At 36.5% G+C, this 21,288-nt stretch overlaps 1 protein-coding gene across 1 annotated transcript in view; it reads left to right on the forward strand.

The window, feature by feature from the left end:
* Positions 1 to 21,288, forward strand: part of Naalad2 (N-acetylated alpha-linked acidic dipeptidase 2) — a 60,940-nt gene extending 39,652 nt beyond the window's left edge. The window contains exons 16-21 of the mRNA XM_076925993.1: positions 4,515 to 4,606; positions 8,665 to 8,755; positions 10,968 to 11,232; positions 16,509 to 16,590; positions 17,755 to 17,847; positions 20,337 to 21,288. Of these exons, the coding sequence (XP_076782108.1) occupies positions 4,515 to 4,606; positions 8,665 to 8,755; positions 10,968 to 11,232; positions 16,509 to 16,590; positions 17,755 to 17,847; positions 20,337 to 20,526 (813 nt within the window). The 3' untranslated portion in view covers positions 20,527 to 21,288. The remainder of the gene's footprint in view (positions 1 to 4,514; positions 4,607 to 8,664; positions 8,756 to 10,967; positions 11,233 to 16,508; positions 16,591 to 17,754; positions 17,848 to 20,336) is intronic.

The following is a 21,288-nucleotide window of genomic DNA, read 5'->3' on the forward strand; positions in this document are numbered from 1 at the left end:
CCCCTGATGAGACACCTCCTCATGCAAGGCCAGACCTCCTCCTTAAACAGTTCCACCAACTGGGGAACCAAGCATTGAAATCTATGAGCCTTCGGAGGTATTCTCATTCAAACTACCAGTCCTACTAAGTCAAATAATCAAGATGACACCAGAAGGGTAAAGAAAAGCAGTTGGCTGAGTCAGCAAAAAATGCAGCACAATCCTACTAATGCTGATAGCGCATCTGGGGGAAGTAGTTCAGGTTGACCATGGCTCATGGCCACAAGGATGGGTCATGAGCCAGTGGTAGCCTGGACATTATGACTCTAGAAAATGAAGAGGATACCTACCCTTCTGCCCACCCCTATCAGCCTTCTTCTCTTTTTTTACTTTTTGTCTCTTTGGATTTTTCACTCAAAGTTTAAACATGACCATTGTTTTAGCAGTAGCCACTAGAGCTTGCTGGGCTTACCAATAGGTACAGAAATAAAGATAATGAATCTTCTTCTTTCTGCATACATGAGTAACTTATCTCCCTTACATGATTGACTATTGATAGTCCTAGTCTTATGCAGGCCCTAGAACAGGCAACTGCAAATAAGGTCATTGTAAGTTCATGCTACAACTTGTCATACAAAGGAAATAGCATTTTGAATTCCGTCTTAATAAGGACCTTTCTTGCTATGAAAAAACACCATGATCAAAAAGCAAGTTGGGGAGGAAAGGTTTATACTTCCAAATCACTTTTCATCCTCAAAGGAAATCAGGACAAGAACTCAAACATGGGAGAAACCTGAAGGTAGGAGCTAATTAAGAGGCCCTGGAGGGATGCTGTTTACTGGAGTGTTCCCCAGGGCCTGCTCAGCTTGCTTTCTTATGGAACCTAGGATCACCAGTCTAGGGGGCGGGCCCCACCTATGACAGACTGGGCCTTGCACTTCAATCACTAATTAAGAAAATTCTCTTCAGGCTTGCTTATAGCCCAGTCTCATGAAGTCTCACAATTGGGGTTCCCTCCTGTCCTATGATTCTAGCTTATACCAAGTTGACATAAAATTAGCCAGATCCATTCTCCTTATAATCAGCCCTTATATTGATTCTGTACCATTTTCACAATGTTGCTGGAATCTTGGAGTGGGAATGTAAACATTCTGTTGTAGGATGAGGACTTCACAGCCATAAACCTCTGTCTTCCCCGTCATTTCCTGCTGAGAGAAGCTTTTCTGATCAAGGTTTAAAGTAGCATTTGTCTATGGGTATAGACATAAAATTTTAGAAAGTAGTTTGACACTATGTCAAATTAGCAAAAAAAAAAAAAAAAAAAAAAAAAAAAAAAAAAAAATCACAGGTTTGACAACACTTACCATGCCAATCATCCATGTACCAACCTGTGGGCCTCAAATCCATTCAGAGAACTGTTACCCCACCACCACAATGCCACTATTGCACTGCTGTGTAAATCTTGTCCAGTGGGTTAATGTTGAACCTTTCAGCATTCACAGTCACATGAGACAATGGATAACTTTATGTCCTACTAACAAGAGGTGTGGTGGTGTTAGCAGTAGGTTTCCCCATTTTTTTTTTTTTCTGGTAGTCAGCCTTGTTGGTTTGGATGAGAAATATTTCTCATAGTTTTTGGCATTTGAATACTTGGTTCCCACTTGATGGCACTGATTGGGGGGTGGAGGGTTAGGAGGCGTGGCTTTTCTGGAGGAGGTATGTTACAGGCAATGAGCTTAGGGGCCTTAAGATCTTGCCCTACTCTTAGGTTGCTTTCTCTGTTTCCTGCTCGCTGTTCAAGATATGACTGCTCAGCTTCTGTTCCACCTGCAATGCTTCATCATAATAGTCTCTTAATCTGAAACTATAAGTCCAAATAAGCTTTTTTCCCCCTATTATTAGCTTGCTCATGACACTTTATCAGAGTAATAAGAAAGTAACTAATATATTAACCTAAAGTGACACTAATATCCTATATTGTTGGGAGTGGTGGAGGCTTCTTGAGCTTTCTGGACCAAAAACTCATAGTAAGGCATCCCACTCTCGACATTAGACCAGGCTGGCTTTGAACTCAGAAATCCACCTGCCTCTGCCTCCCAAGTCCTGGGATTAAAGACCTGTGCCACCACTGCCCAGCAGGGGATTTTCTTTCTTCTTTCTTTCTTTTAAATGAACTTTTTTTCATATAATTCATTTTGGTCACAATTTTTTTGTTCCAAACCACTCTCAGGTTTTCCCAACTCTACGCCTTTGTTTTCTCTTTCCTCACCTGTCTTTCTCTCTTATGCTCAAAAAAACCCAAAAAAACCAAAACCAAAACAAAACAACAACTACAAAAAAGCAAATTAAGACAAAAACAAACCAACAAAATACCAAAAATATCCAAAAACCTCCAAACCCTGCCTCCAAACCCTGCCCTCAAACCAAAAAACAAGCAAGCAAATAGAGCAAACTAAACCAAACAAACAAAAAAAATCAAAGAAAAAGCACAAGAAACATGCACACACAAACCAAAACCTACAAAACCACAAAATTAGAAACCATAATATATAAGAACAACTAATAAGACCAAAAAAAAAAAAAAAAATCCAAAAATGCAATATGAGAAAAAAAAAACCTACAAAAATACAATTGAGTTCGTTTTGAGTTAACCATGTACTGCTGGGCATCAGGCCTACCTTAAGTTATTTAATATATGCACTGAGATACCCGTGGAGAAAACTAATTTTCCTTTGTAAGTGGATATGAACTGGAGATAGCTTCTTTGTTAGGAATGGAAGCATATGTTCATCTCTCTTCTCAGCTCTGAGATTTTTGATTATGTTGGTTTCTGGAGTTGCCATTATCCACTTGTTTATATAAGTTATCTCCATTCAAACTTTTTGAAGATTTACTTTTATGTGTATGAGTGTTTTGTTTGAATGCTTGTATATACACCATGCTCATGTAATGCCCACCGAGGCCAGATGAGCATATCAAATCCCTTGGAATTGGAGTTATAGAATGATGGGAACCACCAACTGGGTCTTGGGAATTGAAACTGGGTCCTTTGCAAGAGAAGCAATTACTTCTTACCTGTTCTTAACTGCCAACCCATTCCTCAGCCATATTCCAAAAAAAAAAAAAAAAAAAAAAAACCAAACCAACTGTGTATGTGCATTTGTATGTGTGTACATGCATGTGTGTGTATATATCCATGTGTGTGTGTGTGTTTCTGTGTGTGTGAGATCTACAGTAGTCCATTCTCACCTTCCACCACTTGGGTTCTGGGAACTGCATTCAGCTGTCAAACTTGGGGGCAAGTGCCTTTGGTTGTTAAGATGTCTCATCATTCATAAACTTTTTGCATTAAAAAAGCTACTTTTTAAGAAAATTATGTAATAGAATAATAGGTTTCTGCATGTATCCTTATATCATTATTAACCCTCCCCATCCTATTATATCTCATTCCATTCTCATTTCATGTGAGTTCTACTATCTACCCATCCCTAGAAGTCTTCTCTAACCCTTAGTACCTTTTATAATTTTCTAGTCTCTATAGACATTCTAAGTTAAATACAAAATTAAATTCAAAGGTATGATACATATATAATAGAGAACACATGGTATTTGGCTTTCTAGGCCTAGATTATCTCACTTAGACTAGTTTCCCCTCCAATTCTGTCCACTTTCCTACAAATTTCATTTTTTTGGTGCTAAATGGAATTATATCTCCCACATTTTCATTTTTTACTTCATTATCAACTTTATTATTTATTATTTCATTATTTATTTTATTATTTATTTCGTTGCCTGAATTATAAGTTGAAGGGCATCTACTTTGGTTCCATCTCTAGCTACTATGAAGAGGGCAACAATGAACACAAACATAAGTATCTTTACTGTTAAGTTTTTGGGCATATATATATATATAATATACTATATGCTATATATATTTATTATATGCTATATAGTACATACTATATACTATATATGATATACTATATACTATATACTATATACTATATACTATATACTAATTATATATTATATGTAGCTGAGTCATATGCAGATCTATTTTTGATTTTGAGAAAACTCCACACCTATAATGTATAAGTATATAACTGTACTAGTGTATAAGGTTCTCTCTTTCCTCACATTAAAAAAATGCAGTTTTGCTTAAGCATAATTTAAAACTCTAAATAATACTACTACTGACTTATTTCCCAGCAAAGGTAGAGTTTGTCTGGTTGGATAAAAGAAATTTATTTTTAAAAAATATACATTTTTCTCTACTATCTTTACCTGAAACAACTTAAAATTTTTATTTTAAATTAAAAAAATGAGTTTCTTTTTAAGTAATTGTCAAAGTTACCAACAACAGCAATCATAAATGAAGTATTTGGGCTAGTTTTTTTCTTATCAGCTACAAAATATATTTTTGTATAATAGAACATGATATGTGTGCACATACAGATAGCAATGAAAGTTGATACTAATGTGCACATGGTTATATAGTTGCTTCAAATCCTGATGCCCACTGATTGTTTTTCTAGATCTCCAGTCCTGATGATGGTTTTGAAAGTAAGTCACTTTATGAAAGCTGGCTGGAAAAAGACCCTTCACCTGAAAATAAAGAATGTCCTAGGTAAATTAATGTATGCAGGTTTTCTACCCTGGGGGAAAAATAAGGATTCCCCTTTCCCTTGCTTCTCCAAACATGCAATTCTCAGATGGCTCATTAATAATTTAAATATATTTAATAAAGCTGTCCAGTCAGCTGCTGTTTTGCTTACTAATCATCTCAGACACATTTGTTATTGTTATTTTGGTTTTGTTTTGCTCTTTTTCAAGACAGGGTTTCTCTATTTTACAGAGCCCTGGGTGCCCTGGTTTCACTTCATAACCAGACTGGCCTTGAATTCACAGAGATCTGCCTGCTTCTGCCTCCCAAGTACTGGGATTAAAGTTCCGTGCCACTATAGCCAGCTGGCTTCAGACATGGTTTTTTTTTTTTTGTTTTTTGTTTTGTTTGTTTGTTTGTTTGTTTTTGTTTTTGATGTATAGTGTAACACAAATAAGTTTTTGGACATTTTCAATTAAACTGATTTTGTGGGGGCTTGAGACATGGCTCAGAAATTAAGAGTGCCTGCTGCCCTACTAGAAGACCCAAGTTCAGTTCCCAGCACCCAGGGGATCCAATGGCCTCTTCTGGCTTCTGTGGGCATCTGAACATCATGGTACATACATACATACATACATACATACATACATACATACACATATGAGTATAAATAAGATGAATCATACAGTGATTTTGCTATAAGTCATTATCTGGTATCCTTATGTAACTTTAATTTCAGATATGTAGTAGATGCTTTAAGTAATAGTATAACTTTGTGTGATAATAATGTAAAAATTAAATATATTGTGTTTGTTCATATGTTTGGATATGTGTGTGTGAGTGTGTGTGTGTGTGTGTGTGTGTGTGTGTGTGTGTATGTGTGTTGGTGGGAGCCAAAGGTTGATACTGGGTATTTTCCTCCATTGATTTCCAACCTTAATTTTTTCCTTTTATAAAATGATTTATTTTTTTTAATTATATGTGTATATGTGATCTATGTGGGTATATGCATGTGCCCTTGGAGGATAAACTAAAACAAGAATTTACATCCAGTTTTGAGCCACCTGATGTGATTTCTGGGAACTGAACTCATGTCCGCTAGAAGATCTGTATGTGTTCTTAATCACTGAGCCATCTCTCCAGCCTCTCCACCTTATTCATTTTCACTCTTTCATGGTAGATCATTCATTGAACCTGGAGCACCCAGAAAAATTGTCTGGTTGTGAATTTCCAGGAGCTGATTGTCTCTGTTCCAACCCACAACACTGGGGGTTTGAGATGTGAGTGGCTAAGACTGCCCTTTATGTGTACTGTGCAAATCTTAATCCAAAGTCCTCATGCTTGCATAGCAAGCACTTTGCCCACTCAGTCATCTCTCTAGACCCCTGCATTCTTATTTTATATTTAATAAAGGAACATTATCATTAATCACCTATTTGTGTGCTTTCCTGTAATCAGTTTAGATTTTTATTTTTACCTTTTTTCATTCATGCTGTAGTAACTTATTGAATTCATTATATATTTATCCATTTTTATTACAGTATAACTTCTAGAGCTAGAATTGGAAATTTTAAAGATTAATGGGAAGTGGTAGTAGTTTATGACTTCATTCTATTTTCTAAAGTCTTCTTTAAAATATTATTTTTTATTTTTAATTATATATACTTTTAAATTATATTTTACTATTTTTTGAGATTGTAATTCTCCATTTTCCCCTTTCCTTTCTTCCATATAACCTTTCCCATGTACTCTTTCAAATCCATGGTTTCTTTTTCTTTAATTGTTGTTACACATATATCTGTCTGTAGATGTGCACAAATTCAGTGTGTATACTCCTAAATGTGTGCATACAACTCAATCTGTTTATGTTTTCCAGCTGACCATTTGGTTCTGAATAACCAATTGGTGTGCTGTTTCCTGGGAGAAGACTATTTCTTGTGCTCTCCTCTTTTCTTAATTGTCTGGAGGTTTTTGTTTGTAGTTAATCCTTCTTAAGCTTTTCCCTTACCATATTATCATATCTATAGGTGTTTTCCTTGTTTAGGCAGCCATGTTGGTGAGACTTCCTGAGAGTAGATTTTCTGACATTTCCTGTTCCTCTGGATCTTAAAACCTTCCTATCACCTTTTCCACAATGACCCTTAAGCCTTAAGTTCAGAGGTTGTGTTGTTAATATATTAGTTGGGACTGGGCTCCCCTGTTTATCATGTATAGTTTTTTGTACTGTATCCTGTCACATTCCTGACACTGTATAAAATTCCTACAAGTTTTCTGATCGAATTATAGGGATCTCTAGATATCATATTATGTCATCTTCTAAAAGGGATAGTTTGATTTCGTTCATATTTGTGTACCATTAATTCTACTAACGCCAGCTCGAGCATCTAACACAATATTGAAAAGAAGTAGGGATAACAGATATCCCTGGGACTGCTTCAAATTTTTCTCCATTTAGAATGATGTTGGTTGTGGGAGTCTCATCTATATATCTTATTATTTGCGATTTGTTCTATCCAGTCCCATTTACTCTATGAGTTTTATCATCAAGGCATGTTGGATTTTAGCAAAGAAACAATGCTGGGTTTTCTTTATCTATTGAAATGATCAGATGATTTTTATTTTTATGTAAATTTCTTTGCCTTATGACATACTTTGACTTTGTATATTGAACCATCTCTGCATCTTAGAGACAGAGCCAATTTGGTCATAATGGATAACATTTTTGATGCATGTCTGAATTTGTTTAACACATATTTTATCAACTCTTATGTTCATCAGGGAATATTGGCTTTTCTGTTTGTTACATCTTTATTTGATCTGGGTATTAGAGTGATACTGGCTTCATGAAATAAATTTGGGAACACTCTTTCTAGTTCGATTTTATAGAATAGTTAAGATCTTTGACATTCTTATAGAATTTTATTGTGAATATATTTTGCTAAGGACTTCTTACAGTTGGCAGTCTTTTTATACCTATTTCAAAATCCTTATTTGTTATGGTTTCCTTAACTTGTCCATCTCTTACTGGCATAATTTTGGTGATTTAGATGAACACAGAAATGTATCCATTTCTTTTAGGTTTTCCAAATTATTGAGGTACAAGCTATTAAATTTTTCCCCATATAATATTCTGATTTTTTGTTTTAATGTATCACTGTTCATTTCTGATTTTTGTTAATTTAGTTCCTTTTTTTTTTTCATATTTTTGGGGAGGGAGGCAGGAGTTAATAGGGCCAAGACTCTGTTGATCTTGTTTATTTTCTCAAAGGATCAGCTCTTCAATTCACCAATTTTTTTGTATTATTTTCCCTCCCTCCCTCCCTCCCTCCCTCCCTCCCTCCCTCCCTCCCTCCCTTCCTTCCTTCCTCCCTGCCTCCCTGCCTGCCTGCCTGCCTGCCTGCCTTCCTTCTTTCCTTCTTCCTTCCTTCCTTTTTTCTTTTTCCTTCCTTCCTTTCTTCTCTCACCTCATTACTTTTCTGGTTTTCATTATTTCCTGCTGCTGACTTTTTTTTTTTTTTCCAAATTATTGAATGGCATCATTAAATGATTTATTTGTGTACTTTCATACATTTGTGTGGAGGTCAGGGGACAACTTGTCCTTGTTTCCCTCCTTCTAGTATTTAAGTCCCAAGATCAAACTCAGGCTTATTGTTAAGCGTCATTATCCTCTAAGCCATCTTGCTGGTCCCTGTATCAGTCTTGTAAAACTTTAAATGTGTTTGTTCCATTATAAAAGTTTCATATGCTTATTCAGCAGAAAATAATAAATTATTTTTATAAACAGCTTGAGGTGAACTATGAAAATGGCTATTAAGTGGTTTGAACCTTTCTGTTCATTAAAAATATTAGGTTGCAATGTTTCACAGTATTGCTAAACTCTGGTCATATTCAGTGTAGCTTATCACATTAATATTCTAGCAAATAATAGAATATCTTCAAGATTGCTTAGCTTTTACTAATTCCTATAATAGTTTGCTATGAAAATTCTAAGCTACTTTTAAAGCAGGACTCATTTCTCATCTGTTTGACTTGGTATTATTTATTATTTTATGCACATATACTTATTCATATTCTATACCTAGAATCAATAAGCTGGGATCTGGGAGTGATTTTGAGGCTTACTTTCAAAGACTTGGAATTGCTTCAGGCAGAGTTCGCTACACTAAGAACAAGGTAAGCCATTTAATCTTTTCTAATATGCAGTACATGTGTTCACTCTTTGTTACTTTAACAAGATATCTGAAATAATCATCTCATAAAAACATTGTTTGTGTTCATGGTTTCAATGGCCTCAGTCTATAGTGTTTGTCCTACTACTTGTGGGATTGTGGTGAGTCAGCACATCATGGTGGGAACACATAGTGAGGAAAGCTGCTCACCTTAGAGCAGACAGGAAGCCAAGAGAGATTAGAAGGGGCTGGATTAGCACTTACTCTTCAAGGGCATTTCCACAATACCTCTTTCTGAGGACACTTCATTTTAACTATGAAATACTGGGTTTCATTATGACATTTCTCATATATATATCTGTAACGATGCTTATCTCCAAGCATACTTTCTTCATCCCCTCATAATCCTCCTGTCTTCCATCTACTTTCATACTTTTTGCTTTACATTTAGATGTCTGTATATAGAGAAAACATTCCATACTTATTATTCTCTGTATGGTTTATTTTGCTTAATATGATGATCTTAAGCTCTACCCATTTTTTTTTAACACTTCTTACAATATTTCTGGAATCTTGAGTTTCACACCGGGAGTACTTGAACTCACAAGTTTTGGAGGGTATGGGCTGTGCAGATATTCCATATGTAAACCATAGCAACATTTTACTAATATGAACTGTAATTGAATTGTATGGCATCAGGCAATAGGTGGACGCAGGCCCAAGAATTCCAGGCATACAGATAGATTTCTTGCTCCTGCTCCTGTGTAGATGCACTATGAAGGGGAGTGGACTGTTCTGTGAAGCAATACTACTAAAGTTTTCCAGTGAAATGGTAATTCATGTAGAAATGCCAGATTCATAACTGGTTATACATGCTAACCATTAATACCCTTTTTTCAAAACAGAATTTGTTGGAAAAATCTGATTTTGTTCTGGGGATGTAGCTCAATTGGTAGAGTGCTTGCCTAGGATGCATGAAGCCCTGGGTTCCATTCCCTAAAATGGAATATGTTAGGACATCCCTGAAATCTACTTTGGATTGAAACCAGTGTGGAACAGAAATTCAAGATCATCGTTTGTCATATAGTGTCGCTACCCACGTCCGACCCGCGGAATAAGGCAAAGGCAACTGTGTTCTTCTTCAAGTGGTTTATTCAGCTATCCCTGTACAGCGCGCTTCCTCTCTCTCTTTCTCTTCTCTTGATTTGTCTCTTCTTCTCCTTCCTCCCCAGTTCCCGCAGCCCCTTATAAGCATTGCCTTAATCCTATCAGCAGCTGCCACAAAGTCACTGGTGATTGGCCAGTCTCAATGATGCAAGGTGGGGTGATAGGGTAACCACACCTCTCAGCGCATACAACTCCATATATGGAGTTGTCTTTTCTTTCAAGCAATGCCTATGCCAAGCACCACCTTGTAATGGTGAGAGCGGAGCCTCTTCCCACAATATAGGGCTAGACTCTAACTTAAAAATAAGTAAATAAAAGCTTATATTGCAGTCTAATTATGTAGATCTTATATTTTTTAAAGATTTATTTATTTATTTTATGAATATGAGTACAGTGTAGCTATCTTCAGACATACCAGAAGAGGGCATCAGATCCCATTGTAGATGGTTGTAAGCCACCATGTAGCTCCTGGGAATTGAACTCAACCTCTAGAAGAGCAGCCAGTGCTCTTAACTGCTGAGCTATCTTTCCAGGCCTTATGTTTATGTTGTTGTTGTTTTATTTTGGTATTTCCCCCTTAGAGGAACTGTTTTGTTTGAGGAACAGGCTATGCTGGGGTTGTATGTTATCAATTGCCCTTCCATATATTCCCATTGTTACCTTCCAAAATGTTACCAAGGACTAACAGCATTTGATTGAACACTATTTGGTTAGAAAAAGAATGTATTACCTTTGAGCTTCATAAACACTAAGCTACCCAGAACTTTTTATACCCTTGATCAGTTCATAATTTTGATTGTTCTGGTTTGAATACATATTTATTAAGACAAAAAGGTTAATGATGGTTACATATATTATACAATAAAGACAGAAATATAAAATATATAAATCAGTGAGCATTCTGGCTCTAATGTTTAGATTTTAAATTTATTTGTTAAATTGGTGAAATCAGAGCTGTCATATATACTTTTTAAATCATTTCTAGGATTAAAATATTATAAATTGAACATTTAATTTTTGTTTATTTCTCAATTTTTCCTCCATTTTAGAAAACAGACAAATACAGTAGCTATCCTGTATACCATACCATCTATGAGACGTTTGAATTAGTACAGAACTTTTATGACCCCACATTTAAAAAGCATCTTTCTGTGGCTCAATTACGAGGAGCACTGGTCTATGAGCTTGCAGATTCTGTAGTCATTCCTTTCAACATTCAAGACTATGCAAAAGCCTTGAAAAACTATGCAGAAAGTATCTTCAACTTATCCAAGAAACATGATCAGCAATTGAGAAACTATGGAGTGTCATTTGGTAAGATATTTTTATAGATTTTAATGTAGACCTTTTTTAGCTCCTTTCATGGTCAGTACATTCTAGAAGGGATCCATGCTAATTTACTAATTATTTTTGACAAAAACCTTAAGTAAATACTGACTTAGGGATCTGATTTACTATGAAATGTCTATGGTGAATCCATTACTCATTAAATAGTGTTACAAACATTAAGTTATATAAATATTTTCCTGTGTTATTGCTTTTATTATCCCCTACATAATAAAATTATAACCATAAGTCCTATTATTATTGCCAATATTTATCAATATTTGCATATCAAGGTGTGTTGCTTAGATATAGTCAGTATTTCCTTTCACAACTGGCTACCAATACGTGTTTTTTAGAAAGTAGGGATGAAACACAGTACAGTTCTGTGGCATTAAACATGGGATTTGGAAGGAGTTGGCCTGATTCTGATATTCAGATATTCTCTCTTTCATTTATTATCTGTGATATTTAGAATGCCTTAACTTCCTTCCTTCCTTCCTCTTTTTTCCTTCCTTCCTCTTTCTTTCTTTCTTTCTTTTTTTCTTTCTTTCTTTCTTTCTTTCTTTCTTTCTTTCTTTCTTTCTTTCTTTCTTTCTTTCTTGTTCTTTCTCTTCTCTGTTTTCTGATTTTTTCTTTTTTTGTGGATTCTTTTTCTTTTTAGTTGGATATTTTATTTATTTACATTTCAGATGTCATTCCCTTCCCCCATTTCCCCTTTCTAGAAATCCCCTATTCCATCCCCCCTCTTCCTTTTCATTTTTTTATATCATTTTAATTCCATGCAAGAATTAAGGTCAGTTCTAGGTTGAGGAACTAGCAATACAATAGATGCAAATAGTTAAGGCACAAGTAAGATGATAAACACAAATAGTAAAGAACAAGCAAGAACAAAGAAGTAATTTCAGACAGGAATCTAAATCTTAGGCTAGAACAAGGAAGTAGGCTTCAGACATAAAAATGACTTTGGGCTAGGACAAGGAAGTTGGCTCAGATATTTTGGCCATCCTGATAAGCCCCTTTTCTGTCTATTTATTTATTTATTTATTTATTTAATTTTTTATGACAGGGTTTCTCTGTGTATCCCTGGATGTCCTGGTACTCTGTAGACCAGGCTGGCCTTGAACTCAGACAGAGATCTGCCTGCCTCTGTCACATGACTTCTGGGATTAAAGGCATTTACCACCACCACTCAGCTATTGCCAATTTCCTAAACATGAATAAATGTAACACACCTCACTACTAGAGAGAGAACTAGGAAATATATGAATCAGTAGTGATTGACCCTTAGTGGTTAGTGAATGTTGCCTACTGGCACTAATTGTAACTACTTTTTTCCTGCCTTTCAGACATTCTTAGTATATACAAAAATGATCAAATCTGTATTAAATGTCTACTGTGTACCAAGTACATTATTGGGTGATATTGTTTTCAAAGAGCTTGAAATTTCCTGTGAGAAAAGGGAAGACAAATGCATATGAAACATTCTTAGAGTGACAAAAAGTGTAACTAAAAGCAGAGAATAGAATTTGTCATTAGTGATATTTCAATGTTTTTGATTATTACATAGGATTAGTAATTTTTCTGAGGTTATGAAAAACAGCAAGTATTTTACTCATTTTAAATTAAAAATTACATTTCTTAAAGTCATTGTTTGTGGACTGCTACCATGTAAATGTGAACATCAGAGGACAATTTATAAGAGCTGGTTCTCTCCTAGTCTGAGTCCTCGGGCATTGAATCAGGCAACTGTGTTTACCCACTGACCCCTCCTACCAGGCCACATGTATTTCAATTTGAACATAAAATGAAATAAAGAGCCAGGTATGCTAGGATTTATAATCCTAGCAGTTGGAAGGTTGTGGCAGAAGGATCACAAGTGTTAGGCCAGCCTGGGCTACATAGCAACATTGCTGTTCCCCCCATAGTTCCAAGAAAAAGAATAAATAAAAGGGGAAAACAAGAATCTCTCTGGCATGATGAGGGAAATGAGATGAAATTGGAGAAAAAGACAAGACCCTGCTCAGGACAGATGTTAACAGTTGTACAGCTATGTAGCACTTTGTAAACATCTTTGGGTGAAATGCCTCTTCCACATTTGCGTAGGTTGAGATCCAGTCAAGAGAAAAGCTATGCAAGCTCAGTGGCAGGGCCTTAAGACCAAATTAATTTCTCCCTCCGCTTACCTGCTTATTGAGCATTCTTCTCTGTTCATGCTATTTTCTGCTTTATTATTCACTTTATATCCAGCTCATTGCTCCTCCCCTGTCCCAGTCACTCCCTCACACAATTGGTCTCCCACCCCCTTTTCTGAGCAGGTGGAGCTCCTCAGGTATTCCCCAACCCTGGCACATCAAGTCTTTGAGGTTAGGCACATCCTCACCTACTGAGGCCAGAAGAGGATAGAAGAAAGAACATATCCCACCAATAGGCAACAGCTTTGGGGATAGGCCTGTTCCAGTTATTTAGGACACACATGAAGACCAAGCTGCACATCTGCTACATATGTGCAGGTAGGCCTAGTTCCAAGTTCCTAGTTCCTAGTTCTTTGGTTGATGGTTTAGCCTCAGAGGGCCCCAAGGGTCCAGGTTAGTTGACTGTGCTGGTCTTTCTATGGAATTCCTAGCCCCTTTGGAGCAATCTTTCTTCTTATTCTTTTATGAGTCCCCAAGCTCCACCCACTTTTTGGCTGTGGGTGTCTGCATCTGAGTCAGCTGCTGGGTGGAGTCTCTCATAGGACAACCATGCTAGACTCCTGTCTGCAAGCATAACAGAGTATCATTAATGGTGTCAGGGATTGGTAATTGCCAATGGGCTAGGTCTCAAGTTGGACTGATTATTGGTTGGCCATTCCCTCAGTCTCTGCTCCATCTTTGTCCCTTCATTTCTTGTAGAGAGAATAAACTTTGGGTTGAAGGTTTTGTGGGTAGGTTGGTGTCCTTACTGCTCCAGTGGGGTTCCTGTCTGGCTACAGGAGGTGGTCTCTTCGGGTTTCATATCCTCAATGCTGTCACAGCTAGTGTCACCCCCGCTGATTCTTGAGCACCTCCCTTATCTCAGGTCTCAGTCCCTTCCTGGAGATGCTCCTTCCCCCACTTCCCCAGCCCCATCAGTTGCAGATTTCCATTCATTCTCATGGCTATCTGGCCATTTCTACTGTTCCTACCGACTCCTGATCTTGACACCCCGCCCTCATTCCCCTCTCCATGGTCTCCCACCCAGTTCTGTCCTTCAATCTGTCTCTTATGACTATTTTACTACACCTTCTAAGTGAGATTCAAGCTACCTCACTTGGCCTTCCTTCTTTAGCTTTTTTGGTTCTTTGCCATGTATTATGGGTATCCTGTATTTTACAGCTAATACCCATTTATAAGTGACTACGTACCATGATGTCTTTTAGTTTTAACATCCACATATTTACTACTGAATATCCATCAAATGGCATATATCTTCCAGAATTTGCCTCTTGCTGTGCCCTACTCTCTTCACAATTGTAATTGTCCATTCATGTCAAGAATGTTTGAATAAAGAATGCTTCTGCTGAATGAATGAAAACATACTCTACACTCGTAGTTCTTTATCTTCCACTAAACTACTCACTGTGCTCTATACAACTGTGAGTATCCTGAAAATTTTCTTTCTGATGTTCAGTGTCACTGAATCCTACTGACATATTTCAGTTATTATCTTGACTTCTGTATTATACTTGAAATTTAAAATTTTCTTCTACATACACTTCCTTTGATTCCATCATACCCATTATTATATTACTTGAACACGTTTTAAACAAAGCTTGTAAACGTTGAGGACTAAAAGACTTTCTGAAAACACTGAATGTATTTATATTGAAGATTCCTCCTCGTAGACAGATGATGCAGTAGTCCTGTGACCAGACCTAGAGGGACTTGATCTGCAAAACAGATACAAACACAGGCAGTAGTAAATCAGTCATGTATGTCAAAGTCCTACTTAGAACTTATGAAACATGCATGATAGATTGCTGTAATAAAAAAATATGCTAAGAATCTAATTACATTTTTTCCAACATAATATTTTTCTTGATTATTTTGCCCTCCCCCCCCCAAAAAAAAAAGAAGAAAAAAGTGCTATATATTCACTGGGGCATGGTCAAACTCTCAGTGGCCAGCCCTTTAAAGAAAACTGAGTCCTTTAGAAACTTTAGATATCTTTAGGAAAAAAAGTATGACCTGATCAAAGCTGATGTTTCTGTGCCTATTTCACAAGTCACCCTGTGAGCAAGATTTTAAGCGTATAGTATTATTTGAAAATACAAATTAGTATTGTTTTAATCTTGTAATAATTGCAGAGATAATATGTTATCCCTATCTCCAGTGGCTAAGATAATTGTTCCAATAAATATATTCAATGAATGAATGCTGCTGGGGTTTAGGTAAATAATTGAGGAATTATTTTTTCCCCTATACTTCTGAAAGCATTCTCTTAAGAATCACAGCTGGGCGGTGGTGGCGCACGCCTTTAATCCCAGCACTCGGGAGGCAGAGGCAGGCGGATTTCTGAGTTCGAGGCTAGCCTGGTCTACAGAGTGAGTTCCAGGACAGCCAGGACTACACAGAGAAACCCTGTCTCGAAAAACCAAAAAAAAAAAAAAAAAAAAGAATCAATTTAGGGGAGGTCTGGAGAGTAGTTAAGAGCCCTTTCCAATCTATCAGTAAGAAAGGCCTTCCTTCCTATCTGAAGAGTCATATGGTGTGGATCTTAAGTACTTGCAACTCCACCTCCAAGAGATCTTGCATTCTCTTGTGATTTTCGTGGGCACCTGGATTTCCATATACACGCGCGCGCACACACACACACACACACACTAAAAAAAAAAAAAAAAAAGCCCTCAATTTGGCTACTTTTAAAATTCCCATCTTTCCTCTCCTCCACGACACCCAATATTTTTCATGAATTTACAGGAAAGGTCACAGGAAATACTGTTTTCCCTGCTTGTTCTGTCCTAACATGGAGGGGACAGGAATGTGTACAACTAAAATGTGAACTACGCTGGGCTGTGGTGGCCCACACCTTTAATCCCAGCACTTGGGCGGCAGAGGCAGGCAGATTTCTGAGTTCAAGGCCGGCCAGGAACAGAGTGAGTTCCAGGACAGCCAGGACTACACAGAGAAACCCTGTCTCGAAAAACCAAATAAAATAAAATAAAATAAAATAAAATAAAATAAAATAAAATAAAATAAAATAAAATGTGAACTACTAACTTTTTCCCTTTTATTTTTCTATTAAAGATCCCTTATTTTCTGCTGTGAAAAACTTTTCAGAGGCTGCTTCAGACTTTCACAGAAGACTTACACAAGTGGATCTTAATAAGTAAGTTCCAGATGAACTACCCTCCTGAAAAAGGGATGGACTGTCTTCCCAAACATCTGTGTAGAACTCCTCCAAGTCACTGCTGCTTAAACCACGGTCTGCACCACTGCAGCACCACACAACTGCTAGCGTGTTAGGAAGCAGGACAAACTCAAGAGTTGTCTTTATAATTTAACTTGTTTGGCTTTCATACATCATTTCCAACTATTCCTCTAACTCTTCTGTTGTCCCCTTCCTTCGCTTATTCTCGAGTTCATAGCCTGTTTTTCCATGGCTAAGGCCCCCATCAGTTATGTTTTTTAATAATGCTGTAGACAACTGCATTAACGCTTAAGGTGAATTTGGTTATTCATAACTCTATAAGGTCAGGTGCTTTTGAATGTATTTCTGTACAATGCTTCTCAGTATTCCTGTTATACTCATCAACCATTTCCTTTTGTATACTTTTTTTTTTTCTGAAAACTTTTTGTTACTCCCATGTTTAGGTAGACATTAATTTTAAAATTATATTAAAACATTATACAATTAATATGAATTAAATCAAAATATAGGTATTTTTTCCAGACTTAATCAGAAAGCTTTGTCAGTCATTTTGAGGAGGCTTTCTTCTCCCTTGGATTACAGGAAAGCTCAGACATGTAGTTCAGCTACCCAGAAAGCAGTGTAAGGACTGTGAATTTGAAAGGACCTCCCTTAGTTACCACACAAAGCTGCCCCTGCCTTTCTCATAGTTCAGAATTTGATTTTTTTGTTGTTGTTACTATTATTTATTCTTAATTTTTTCCCTTATCTTTACTCGGTTTCTTTATTCAGCCCAGACATGGTGAGTTTGTGTGACTCATAAAGAATAACTTGGTAGTTTTGTGTCTTTCTGGGAGGTCTGATTATCGTACAGAGAAGTAAAGATTATCTTTTATTTCATCCCTCTGTAGCCTTGAAAAGCAAAACAAATCACTTTTCAGTAGCATTCTATGCTTTCTATAAATGCTAGTGAGATGGCCCTGCTGTTATATGTTGCTTGTTGTATAACATATTACTGTGTTAACATTAATTTTGTTAATGGTTTATTATTTTATCTATCTTCCTGTGCCTTATGTTTATTTTAGTTTAATTGTGGTGGCTTACTAGAAAAAGGGTTTAATGATGTGTTTCTTATTCTCCAAGTCCTATTGCAGTAAGAATTATGAATGACCAGCAGATGCTTCTTGAAAGAGCATTCATAGATCCTCTTGGTTTACCTGGGAGGCAGTTCTACCGGTAAGGAAAAGATGGGTGAGTCACAGAGGGCACCAAACACCTCACTATAATCAAAGAAGCATATGAAAGATGATCACAACATATTTAATACATAACATACTCAATATACTAAATACAAATGCTAAATGTAATACGGGTAAGATTACGTATCAAGTAATGGTATAATATGTAGTATCAGAGCAATATATTTTATATCAATTAGTTCTTCAGTATGTGCCCGTCATAGCTAAGAAAGAACCTGAATAAAATATTCAAGCCACAGAATTCTAAAGGGCTGTTAGAGCTTCCAGGTAAGTAAATATTCAGTCAGTTTCATACTTAGTGATGGAAAGCTTACTGCTTCATAAAGAAGCCCATTCTATTTTATTTAAAGACATAGTTATTAGAAAATTTCCTTCATAAAGATCTCAAATCTTGTAATGTTCTCATCTGACCTGATCTTTCTTCCTAAAGTTTAGCTTTTATTCCATATGATTTAGGTTGCTAAGATAGTTGCCATGTTCCTGGAATTAAAGTTTTGTTTTGTTCTTGGTTATTATTATTATTATTTAGTAGTAGTAGTAGTATTTTGTATTTATGTCACATTTTCTTTTAGTATCTTGGCTTTTAGTCCCCAAAGTCTATTTTCTCAAGGTCCTTTAAAAAATAGTTCCTTGTGGTTGGAGAGATGGCTTAGTGATTAAGAGCACTCACTAACTGACTCTTCTTCCAGAGGTAGGTTCTGAGTTCAGTTCTCAGCAATCACACAGTGGCTCACAAAACCATTTGTAATGGGATCCGATGCCTTCTTCTGGTGTGTCTGAAGTAAGTGACAGTGTACTCACATACATAAAATAAATAAATCTTTAAAAAAGGAGCACCTGTTGCTCTTGTAGAGGGCTCAGATTTAGTTCTCAGCACCCACATGGTGGCTCCCAAGCATGTGAAACTTCATCTACTCTGCAGGCACCAGGCATGCATGAGGAACACACACATACAATGATGCAAAACATTCATACACATAACAATATAAATAAATAAATCTAAACATTATTTAAATGGTTCCCTGATGGAAATTAAGAGGGTCCTAGCCTCTAATTAAGGTCAGAAGAATCTGTGTTCCTGTTCATGCAGGTTTAGGATCATATCTGTCTCACTGCTCTTTGATGTGAGCACGTCACTTCGAGGATTTGCCTGTCTGAAGTAAGATAATGAATGCTACTTCACAAAGTTAGCGAGCACTTTTCTAAATGTTAGTGGTTAGCGCTAACATTCAAATGATATAAACAGAGCTTTTCAAGCTCAAATCTTCCACTCTGACCTGGGAAATTATTGTTCTAAGCCTTGGATTTCTCAGCTACAAACGGAGATTTCAGCTGTTCACCTCTGAGGCCAGTAGAATTAAGGCATTTGAAGGTTAAGCTCAAAAGGGATGGGATGTGAGCTGCACTTATAAATGTTGATTCACAGTTATAAACAGGAACTGTCAGTTATGAGTATATGTGCATGTGTACATTACATATATAAAAAGAAACATCTACAATTTTAGTCCTTTCGTAGAAGTTACTAGTCTATTAATCCCTTTAGAACTAATCTGTATACAGGAAATGTTCTTTTAGAAATGCTGAGACTCTGAAGCCTGTAGTCAAGCGACCATTCTACTTTGTCGGCTCACTCAACCGTCTATCTAGCTCTGCTCATTTTTATTTCAGGGAAACACACATTGTGTGATGTGTTAACACGCTTATATAATGTGTATGTATGTCTGAATAAATGTGCACATTATACGCATGGTTCATTTAACTATATATATTTATTAACAGGTAACTGCTTACTATATTCATATATTTGTATGTAAATATGGACATTTATACACACACACACACACACACACACACACACACACACACACACACAGATCTTCAAGTACAGAAACATTTATATTTACACAAACGGGGCCATACTCTTTTTCTCAGACATCCATCTAATGATATCAGCATAGATATTTTACAACTTTAGTCCTCTACATAGGACTTCACTGTTAGGCTTCCACTTACAGTTCTGATGACTTATTGTTGAGATTTGTTACATGAGCTTCTCTCAACCAGTATGAAATACACTTCCTTAAGATGCCCTTGGGTTCAATTTGAACATCTGTAATTATTAGTATCTTTATAATCAGGCCCTGGCATTTCAGTGCCAAAAAAAAGCAATACATTTTAAAATTTGATGAGAATATATCAAAATGTCTTCCAAATATTACCCTGTATTTTAAAAATATATTTTAATTGAATATTTAGGTATGTGAACATTAAAGTGGTTCATATTGCTGTATCAGTCTACAGCAGTGTTCTATAGTAAAGCTACTATATTATTGTAAAGATTTTGTGGGATGACTGTATGACATATTGCACACTTATACTTTACCCAACAACCTCTCAGGTAAATGCAGCTCTGACAGCTACTCTTCATTTATTTTAAAAACAAGCAATTTTGTTTGTTTGTTTTAGGCACATCATCTTTGCTCCAAGCAGCCACAACAAATATGCCGGAGAATCATTCCCTGGGATTTATGATGCCATGTTTGATATTGAAAATAAGGCAGACCCTCACTTGGCCTGGGCGGAAGTGAAGAAACACATTTCTATTGCAGCTTTCACGATTCAAGCAGCAGCAGGGACGTTGACAGATGTGTTATAGGAAGGTTCTGTCAAGCAGGTTCATCACTATAAAAATATTGCTTGGTGTCTGAGAGTGAAACTGTTGGGGAGTGGGTATTGGCCAAATGACCCTGCTAAAGGTCATTTGAAACCTGCTGCTGAGAATCTGAAGAAAAAAAAAAAAAAAAGCATCTTTTTCTCTGATGATTTACAAAGCTAGACAATCCTAAAACCGTGACTGTCATGACATGTTTTGTCCTTCTACCTTATTTATCTGTAAAGAGGGTTTTAAAAACTCTTATATGCATATCCAGTAAAAGTAAAACAGGAAGCAACCTCAATGCTCATAGGTGGAGGATTGGACTCACTGTGGTATATACACATACATGCATGCATTCTCATATCAAGTATTGGTTGGTTCTTTACTTCACCAAATAATTGAAAATAAAAAGTTATTTAATTTACTCTGTCAGCATCAAGAAGCATCAAAGGAGATGGTCTGAACAGAATATAAGAGCTGGAAGATGGGAAGGAGTGCTGTGAAATGGTCATCTGGACATTATCGTTGTACACATGAACTGTACAATTGTGTTATATACACAAGATTAAGCAAAAGATTCCAAAACAGACAGGAGATGGACTCATGAGGTCCCACCTGCAAATGAACAATTACTGGCTAGGGGAGAGGAAGCTAGTTTTTCAGGGCTATAGTCACTGGTAAGTTGTTCAGCTTTCAGTAAACAGGAGCACTACCATGAAAATGTAAGCAAATCTAATTAAACTCAGTGAATTAAAAAAAAAA

The sequence above is a fragment of the Arvicanthis niloticus genome, chromosome 27 (assembly GCF_011762505.2).
Source record: "Arvicanthis niloticus isolate mArvNil1 chromosome 27, mArvNil1.pat.X, whole genome shotgun sequence".
NCBI classification, from domain to species: domain Eukaryota; kingdom Metazoa; phylum Chordata; class Mammalia; order Rodentia; family Muridae; genus Arvicanthis; species Arvicanthis niloticus.